The following is a 10437-nucleotide window of genomic DNA, read 5'->3' on the forward strand; positions in this document are numbered from 1 at the left end:
AGCGGCTCTGAATGAGGTCCAGACTCCACTGGAGGTGAGATTGAGGAACAGAGATCTGAAGTACTGGAGTGGGCTCTGAGTCCGGAGAGCTGGGGGAGTCACAACCGTGGGGTGAGTAACGGGGTATAGCAGGGTAGATGTGGACATCCGGGAACAGATAGAGGTGGAGACAGAGCAGGAGACGGAGCACTGCTGGGACTGCAATAATCACACTGAGCTAAGGAGCACAGAGAACTCTCACACAGCTTGCACTGTGTACACATTGCACTGGCAACTAGAGGGTGTGCTGAACACCCTTAAGTACCATGGGAAAGTGCATGATAGGCTACTGACAGTCACATGCCAGAAGCTCCAACCTGATTGGCCCATTCAGGTCACATGCCCAAAACCAAGATGGCGGCGCCCAGCAGTCCCCAGCGTGGCAGCGCTGCCAGTCTCACCTGTCACCAGATGGCCTGTACCCTTGGAACAACCACGCACACCTCGCGCCAACCTCCAGACACCAGCACAGGCAGAGACCACGAACCGCCAGGTACAGCAACTCTGGTCGTGACACCGCGATCTAAGCTGAATCAGGCCCAGAGTCCGTTCTCTTGTATTATTCATAGATAGTGAGCTGTTGTAGTCTAAAGGAATATATATAATATATATAGATATATACACATTTTTATTATAGTTTTTCTCTTATTATTTATTTTATTTTTTTTCATTGTTGTGGTTTATTTATTTTATTGTTTTTTTTATATGTACTTGGTGTTAGAAATAGCCACACTATTTACCCACAATGATTGACTGTATTTCAAGCATGTCAGTAACACACAAAAAATCTTTTTGCTTATGCGCAATATACCAGTATTCCACTAGATGGCGCTTATATAGGCTTAGCTATGTATTAGCTATGCGTTCCAATGTGATGGCACGTAGTTCAACTAGGTTCCTGATTACAAATGTAGTCCGGACACGTGACTTCCGGTTTCGGCGTGCGTTCCACGGAGGTGGAACGCATGTCACTTCCGGTGGTCGCGCTTTTGCAATATTATTATACCTTCTTGCGCTATTGTGGACAGCGCTGGCCCTATTGTGTGATCGTCACTCAGGTAAGAGCGCTCTACTTAAAGTGAGCAGCTCTTTCTGGGGAGATTAATGGAAATATTGCGTTTATGTTACTCTTGCTACTCAGCAGGCTGTGTGGTTGGGGGTGGCACCCTGAGTTAATTGTTGAGGGTATTTAGTCTGGCTAAATGGTGATGGTGTATATCTTGCACTTGGTTGTTTATTGGGAACTACTGCTGTATGGTTGCTGAAGTCTTGATAAAGATCCTGGATTGGGATCGAAACGTCGACTGGATTGAACCCCTGTACCTTGCTGTTATGGGTATTCTAAAACCTGTTTTTGCATATATAAACAAGTATTTTTTCATATATCTGGTGAGTGCCGATTATTTTCTCTATATAGATATATACATATATATATATATATATATTACAGTGCTCGAAGTGGGAATTTTTTAAGTGGGGGTATGGAAATTTTAATTGAGCCCCCCTCCCCAAGCTTTAGGGATTTTGATATTAAGGTTCAGGCCCGTATTCAAATTGAGCCGAGCCGCGATAATTTAACGCGGGCCGGACTTATCGCCTCCTTCGCCTGTTTTGTAGGCGTTAAAGTATCGCGCGTATGCCCGCGTATCCCCGTATTCAATTTGAAAGTAGGCGAAAACGGGACCCGGCGATACTTGGATCGGCGTTAAAAAAACAGGAATTTTCGGGTAATAATCCTAGGACCCCCCCTAAAGATGTCCAGACATGGGGGATCACTATGGGTACCCCCGTTTTTGGCTGCAACAGAAAGTCGGGTTTTTAAATAGCCGCGGCAGGTTTTTTTTTCCCGACTTTGAAGAAGTGATGCAGAAGAACATTTAGCTTATTTTTTTCATTTTTAAAAATGGTCCCATCAAATTTGGGGTACATGAAAATGGGTACTAGCATATTTTTAAGTCCCAAAACGCATTTTTTTTAAATTTCTACAAAAATGCACCTGCCATGGCTATTTGAAACCCCGACCTCCTTCAGGAGTTAAAAATGGGGGTACCCATAGTGATCCCCCATGTCTACACATCTTTAGGGGGGTCCCTAGAATATTTCCTGAAAATTCCCATTGTGTTGTACCTGTAAAAAAAAGAAGTAAACATTTAAAAAAAAAATGACATAAGGTCCCCCCCCCAAAAGCCAAACCAGCCCTAGGCTTGCCAGCCAGTGGTGGTTTCTAAAAATATGGGGAACAAAAAGTGTAGGGTACCACTGTATTTTAGAAACCAACCCAAGGCTGCAGGGACCAGTTCTGGTTTTTAAATATAGGGGTAAAAAAAAACGTGGGGATCCCCCTATATTTAAGACCAGCACCAGACCCAACCGACCGGGTGTCTTGCCTTCTATTGCGGGGTGTCGGGAGCGGCACCCGATTTTTGGGAAGCTCCCGACAGTCCCGGGAGAGTAGGCAAGTATGCCTGCACCTAACATTGCCTACTTCCCTCTCCCACCCGCTGCACCTCACGCTGCCTTATTCCTTCTCTCATCCCCTGTACCTCTATTTCCTTGTCCGGAGTCGGTGCTTGCAGAGTCCGGCTTCTCCCTGTGCCCCGGCTGGCAGTGGGCTCTCGCGGGCGGCGCATCATCAGGCAGGGCCACTGACTGCTTTGATTAGTGCTGGAATGGAGCTCTGGGGAAGTTGCGGTGGCGATTTGGACTTGGTGCCGGCTGTGAACCAATGACGGCACGGACCGGCAGCCAATCAGAAACAGCCACATTGCTGATTCTGATTGGCTGCCGGTCCTCAAGTCGTGAGTGGCTAGCGGCCGGCAGCAAATTTAAAAGGCCACCACCGATGATTCTTTTATTTGGCTGCCGGTCTGTGATTGGTTCATGACCGGGGCCGGGGTTGTGTACTGCCGTCGGCGCCACATCTGTCCTGCCGACGGCCCGCGGGGAGCTGTCACCCGATGCTCAGTGCTGCTTAGAGATGTGTCCTACACACACACAGGACTTAGGCCCCGCTTCCCGATGACGTCAATCTCTGGGAAGGCAGGGAGAGGGCTCGATAGGTTACGTGAGCTAGCCGCACCACTGCAAGGGGGCGTGGCTTTGCAGTGGGTGTGATCTTGTGCCGTCCGCACTGCGGAGCTGCCTGCAATCAGGCTTAAGTCAAGCCAGCACCTTCTATCCTCTTCGGTGCCTGGAGCTTGCGCTCCATCGGAACCGCCATCCCTATGCCCCTGCATACATGATGACATAGGGTTAAAGCAGCAGTTACTGTATCATACTTGCCAACTCTCCCTGATTGTCAGGGAGACTCCCTGAAACAGTAGCAATCTCCCTGACGAGTGTAGCAATCTCCCTGATTGCACCTAACCCCCACCATGAAGCTGTTAGAGATATATATATATATATATATATATATATATACATTCAAATGGGATTATTCATTTAATTTCCCAGCATTGGTTATAAGGCACAAAGATTCCTATGGCTACATGTATTTTCTGAAAAAAAATCGGTATGTAATACTGTACCAACAGAGGGGATCGAGGCAGTCAAAATCCTGATGCCTGTATCCCAACAGGGTTAACATACCGACACTTGGTGGTCGGTATGCAAACATTCCCCCTCTCAGGGAGGGAGCAGCTAGATCGGCATTGCAGGGGGCTTGACCAGTAAATGGGGCATTTGGGCCCTGCCCCTGCTACACAATGCCGAGATTACAGCTGTTTTTCTCTCAAAACTGCGGGGGGGGGGTGCAGGGGTCCGCAGCCACCGGGAGGCTTCTCGATGTTCGGGAGGCTCCCTGACGAATCGGGGGGGTAGGCAAGTATGCCCTACCCTAATCCTCCCTGGTGCCTGAATCTAACCTCCCCCTCGCTGCACCCTAAACCTAACCCTCCCCCCTTAGTGCCTAACCCTAACTCTCCCCCTAGTGCCTAACCCTTAAACCTATCTCTCCCCCCCACCCTGCTACTTACCTTCGGCATCCCACGGTCGAGATGCTGGCACCAGTATTCTGACCGGCGTCTGTATTCTGATGCCGGTATTGTAAGCGTCGGCATCCCCTCCGCCTGGATGACCAACGCATACCTCTGAAAAGTATCAGTGTGTTTTCATCAACAAGTAGATCTTACGAAGTGCTTTGGGGCTTGTTTACATTTGGATGTGAGACAATTTATGTCACGCCTCTCAGATGTAGCAGTACACGTCCACTTTACCCACACGCTCCTAGGTGTTGCTACCACATCTCCCTGAAATGCTTAGGCTGTAGGTAGTATGTACTGTATGCATAATAGGTACACAACGCAGTATATGGTGTACTGTATATACCAGATCCAGCCAGGAACATATAGGGGAGCACACACCTGTGTCTGTACATACAGTGGTGGCAGTGGGGTATTCACTGTGGTTGTGTACATACATCAGGGGTCACTGTCTGTATGCTGGAGACTCAGGGGTACATCCTTCCAGCATGGAGTATGGAGCTGAAGATGCGTGGACCGGCCACACATGCACAGTAGCGCAGAAGGTCGAGGGTCCTAGCGCCCGGATGAAAAGACAGCGCAGGGCGATTTCTCGTAACACATAGTACAATATTTCAACATTGGTGTATTATGAAATATCTAACTACATTGCAGATGTCACAACATGTAAAAAAGTTTAGAATATCTGGTATATAGGGTGGGAAAGTGACTATTATAATAACCAACACATACACACCCATCTCATGTACTGTAAGATTATCATTCAGCCTAACAGCATTTCTTACAGCCATAAGACTGCAAGGGGTGGAGCGCAGCATAGAAGGTGTGTGTGTGTGTGTATATTTATGTACTTATATATAGGCGGAGGAAAGACGGGGTCACAGACAGAAGCAGGAGATGTATGTATTCACATCCCAGTCTTCCACCAGGTCTGCACTGCGCAGTGCTTTCATTGTCACAGAAGGAGATGTCATTCGCTATCCCTTTTATGATACCCCACAAACAGTCGTAATATCGGAAGAGCAATTTCATCTAAACTCTGTAAATAGAGCCCTTAGTAAGTCTCTCCATCCTACAGCTCTACCCCCAACATTGTTTTTTTTTTTTTACATTATAGTTATCCTTTGTATTTTTGCAATATGTGCATAATTTGTTTCATTGCATGGCGCTGTGCACACCTTGTGGTGCCCTATAAATAAAAGTTAATAATCAAAATAAAATTAAAGCTTGCAACATTGTATTATATTTTTTATTAGTACTATTTGACCTCAGACAGCCGTGGTCCATTTATATTTTGCATTTAATGATTGTAATTAAAACTTAGCTAATAGGTTACTATGGGGCATTTATTATTAACTATTTGCTGCAAAACGTGTGTTTTCGGGGAATAGCAGCAAATATTACGTTTCCTCCAGATGTATTATGAAGGCACCGCAGCATATACATCCGATATCTACTGCGTTCCAACCATTTCCGACAGCAGCCACAACCCCCAAAGGTTGGTGCGTTGCAGCTGTACCCATAGGCTACATATCTCAAAACTAGCCAGGAGAGGGTCGTGTAGGAGCCCTCCCCGGCAATGGCCGCCGTCTGTAGACCACGCATGCGCAGAAGTCCCTCCCGGCACAGGAGTGAAAAGACTGCTGATGCTGTCACTTCACTCCCAGCACATCGCAGGATCAGGCCACTTTCAGGGTCCCTCTCCCTGCAGGTGCTCTTTAAAACATCCAGGCAGTATGATCACATACTGCAATGCCATTATGGGCGCTAATATTGTGCCCAGATTGCATTGAGTATGCGATTATTGATAAATGGGCCCCTATGTCTATCGGGGCCAAGCTCTAAAAACCTAAGCTTTTGGGTGCTTGGTAAATTAGGCATTTTCGCAGTCCCCATAGAAAGCTATGGAGACTGCTGCTTCATTCGAAAACTGAGGGAGTGCCTCAGATATCTCAGATATCTGTTGTGGTATTCCCTTGTAAAATGGCCCATATAGATACTGCGGAAATCCTCCAAAAACAGACATTTTCAAAGGATTGACCATAAAAACTGTTTAACAAATAGTCCACTATATCAGAATAGCTTTTTATCCAATTAAAGCAACTGTTTCACTATAGCTTATATCAGCACATTTATGTACTGTATATATTTATATTTTTATAATTTTATGCTTACCCTACGTTGTAAGGTGTGTTATTTTAATAAATATATCTATTTGGTCGTTTTTTTTGCTATTCAGTTTTTCCTATATTAAAGTAGCAAGTTGCTGGATGAATACTATAAAGCGGTTATGGATTAGCAGAATGTTTCCATCATTCCATGTGCCTGATTTTTCTCTGGAATGTCGATCATTGGGGAAACTTGCAATGGCGTCCTACCAGTGCTAGTAACAAATACATGCCAAACATATTGTCACTTGTGACTTTACTAACAATAAATAATACCAATGCATAACCAGTTGGTGTCTATTTTATGAGTTTCCAAGCTCATAATTATCCAGATTATAGACAGAATACCATGCAATCATACATCATAAATAAACATGGGTACACATACACTGGTATAGACTGTACAAGCATATTCCAGGGTGTTTATGTAAAAGTGTATTGCAACATTACCATTAACACATATACAGTGCATGCTGTAAAATGGTTCTATTGTTTGACACAAGTCAACACTACTAAGCAATCTTCAGGAACACAACAGGTGATATGAAATATATTTATGCTCTATGCCCCCTGATTTTAAAACTGCTATACCTATCTAATCTAATGGAAAATGAGTGTCCTTATTTAAATGTACTTATAAATGTGTACTGTGGGGCTGATTCAGCAGAGGATGGAATTGCGAAGCCACACACAAGCAGCTTTGCAATTCCGTCCTCGCTAAAATGTAAGAACAGCAGGAGGTGTCTAACAGCCTACGATCACCATCGGTCACGATGTTGGACGGCGACAGCTAGCTGAGTAAACCTCAGTTTATGCAGGATGGCCGGCATGCGAGACTAGGAATCTGTGTCCATGTACGCAGATCCTGGCCTTGTCACTCCCGGAAAACGAGGGCAATGTTCCCCCGTTTCCCGCCCCAGCACCGCCCTGTAAAAGCCTCTGCCTGTCAATCAGGCAGAGACATATAGGGTGTATACCGGCGCTAAATTGAAGTTGCTGTATTTAGTTAAAACATAGACAAGTGTGCAATTGATCACATTTATTTCATCATATACCTATTAACATAAAAAATAATTAAAATACCATAGATAGAGTGTACCCTATAGTTTGGGAGCAATAAATTCAATGTCCAATATATCGCTAATAGGGGACTAATAAATCCATGGGTAGGACACTATCGTTGGGACTGTTGTACAATTCCACAGGCAGGGTCCAGCAAATATTTACAAAGTGAATTGTCCTGATTACTCAGTCCAGATGGTAGCTCCTGTGTCCAAATCCTGTTGGTTGATCACAGAGTGTAGACTGGATAGGACTCACTTGTAGCTGCTTCCCTTTGGTGATAATGGTCGTTGTCCCGATAATCATGTGTCCATGTTGGACACATGATTATCGCACACTTGCACACTTGTCTATGTTTTAACTAAATACAGCAACTTCAATTTAGCGCCGGTATACATCTTTGTATAGATTATATATTTTGTCGGGACTGACAACCCCTACTGGCTGCTTCAAATAACAGCGCATTGGATAATACATTTTTTATATTTCAGAGACATATAGGGGCCTGCGTGCGATCACGCAGGAAACGTTCTGCACATGCGCAGAATGGGTCCTGCACACACGCAGATTCCAGGTAATCGGGAATCTGCCATCAGCATTGCACTTGTGTGCACTGAATCAGCCCCTGTACCATTATTTAATACAACTTAATTGTTAGGTTACAGGCAAATTGTGGCTCTCGCAGACTGACAAGGGCATCCTGGAACTTGTAGTACCCCGGCAGCAGGTCTGCAGTCTCTGAGATCTAGGAGACAAAAACAATACCAAGTCATCTCACCTTATTGATATCCCACAACACCAGTACACTGTGAAGTTTGGCAAACTCTGTAGCTGTCACTTTTCCTATGCCATGTCCAGCTCCTGTGATCAGGACTGTTTCCCCACTCACACTTTTCCTTTTCAGAGGAATAAACAACTTCACAAAGGACTCCAAGTATGAGTAGAGAAGAGTGAGCAGCAGCAGGAGGATCTCTAAGACAATGTTCATTGTTCCCAGCACAGTAGATCACTACAGTAGTGGAAAGAAAGCCACAGAGCTTTGCCTCACGTCACTGCACTAAGGCTTGCCCATTTACAGTTAACTCACTCATTGCCAACTGAATTTAATATTATATGGTGTTGCTGTATTATTATTTATTTATCTTAATCATATTACAAAAACATTTTTGTACTGTAATAAAAAAAACAGAATTTCTAAAATAGAATTATCACTTACAAATTACACTTAAACTTTAGCACCTGTACAGTCTTTAATGACACTTTTTTGTTTTTACTATCCTTCCTTTATGCAAGAAGTTCAGGATATTAGGTTGGATACAATGGTGTAGCCAGATTTGGTGGTGGTGATGAAGTGATGGGGTGTGGGACTCCAGATATATTCAAATATCAACTGGAGTCATGTTTTATTAAATTTTTGAATTCTGATTTAAAATCACTGGGACATATTTCACAGAATACAGAATCTCTTTCCTAAACTCCAAGATTGGTAAAAACCTTTCTAGTTGCATATTGCTGGATAAATTGATTTTGGAGGAGAGGGGTAGGTCCGGCCACTACGGTTAGCGTCGGGTCCCATACAGAAAACATATACACACATATTTATATATACAGTATCTATCTATCGCTGCCTGGGATAATGGAACTGTTCAGTTCCTCTGGATGTAGTAGTGGTGACAAAAATGTTTCCTGGCACTTTCTTGGTCTTAATAATGTACTGCTGTTTGGCGTATGTTGTGAAGAAAAGTTAAACATATATAGTACCGAAATCAATCAGCCACGATAATGTGAAAACTTAACGTATGCACAATCCAATTCCAAATGCAGCATTCTCCCGAAAACTGGCCATGGTGTAATCAGCGAAAAATACAACAGAAAACGGGGAAATCTCTCTGTACCCCCCAAATGTGTCCCTAATAAATGTGGTTCTTAAATTGTGTCAAATAGCTGTTATAGGCATTTTGCTATAATAGTGGAAGAATGATAGAAAGCAATTATTATTATTATTATTTTTTTTTTTTTTTGGGGGGTAAAATAAATGCTGCAGGTAAATTGGGGGTACATTAAAATGGGTGCAAGTATAGTTTTATGTCATTTTAGGGCACTTTTAAACATTTTTAAAAATACACCTGGTGCAGCCACCTGCAATGTTTAAAACACATGTCCCATCCATAAAGCCTCCCAAAATGCCTGACCCACTACGTTAAACCCATTTTCCATCATTTTACATTTTTTCACCCCAAAAATTACATGTAATTATTGGCCAAATTACACTAATTAAACACTTTTTTCCCCCTCATTGGTCATTAAGGGGGGTGTACAAGGGGTTCTGCACCAAGTCCCGACATTTTTACTTTAAAATAGGGGTTTTGCACAACTTATCACCTGCTCTGGTGGTGGAGAAAACTTTTCGCCACTTTTGGGTATGGAGAATTTGCAGATGCAAAAAACGTGGCTAATAGGATTGACTGATAAGTATAAATGTGCACGATAAGCCGTTTTCACGGTCATTTTTAATTCGCCCATAGAACCTGACTCAGACCCGCTAGCTAAGGCGCGATCGCTCGCTGTGCGAGATTTTCGCCCATCTGCGCATGCGTAGAATTCGCAGTGCGCGTGCGCAAGCCATTCGTTGTAATCTGATTTTGGTTGCTCGTAAGCCACTATCAGGTCGCTGTTTTAAGTGACAGATAGTGCCATTTGTGGGTGGTAACAGGGGAAGGTGCTTGTGAACGGGGGATGTGCGAACGCAGACGTGTCAGGCCGCAAAAACGCAGTTGAAAGGGCGTGCATAATTAGCAAAGTAGTGTCATTGTACACGTCACCTGTATGTATTTCAGCTAGCAGTGATCGCTGTGCTTGCGGAAGGTTAAGGCAACCCCAAGGGCTGCGAGCAGCTCCGATGGCTCAGGATGGTCCCGATTAATCCTACATTTCCCAGAGATGACGTGTGTTGCGAGTGGCAAGGGGATGTCTTTAGACACTTGCGAGCGCACTTTGCCATAGCTCACTAAAACATAGTGGGCGTCCTTAAGCACCGCAGTGCGAGCACTTCATTTAAATATCCGGCCCCTTTTTGCAAGCGAGCGACCACAACTTGCGAGCGGGTCTGAATGAGCTCCATAGTGTACACTGTTGAAATGCGTGGGGAGGATATAAATGGGAGTTATACTCACCGTCAGGGGTGTATC

At 44.3% G+C, this 10437-nt stretch overlaps 1 protein-coding gene across 1 annotated transcript in view; it reads right to left on the bottom strand.

The window, feature by feature from the left end:
• LOC148477664 (17-beta-hydroxysteroid dehydrogenase 13-like) overlaps positions 1 to 8237 on the bottom strand; it is a 44712-nt gene extending 36475 nt beyond the window's left edge. The window contains exon 1 of the mRNA XM_088456398.1: positions 8028 to 8237. Within this exon, the coding sequence (XP_088312524.1) occupies positions 8028 to 8237 (210 nt within the window). The remainder of the gene's footprint in view (positions 1 to 8027) is intronic.
• Positions 8238 to 10437: the final 2200 nt, after the last annotated feature.

The sequence above is a fragment of the Taudactylus pleione genome, unplaced genomic scaffold (genome assembly GCF_031769625.1).
Source record: "Taudactylus pleione unplaced genomic scaffold, aTauple2 ptg000703l, whole genome shotgun sequence".
NCBI classification, from domain to species: domain Eukaryota; kingdom Metazoa; phylum Chordata; class Amphibia; order Anura; family Myobatrachidae; genus Taudactylus; species Taudactylus pleione.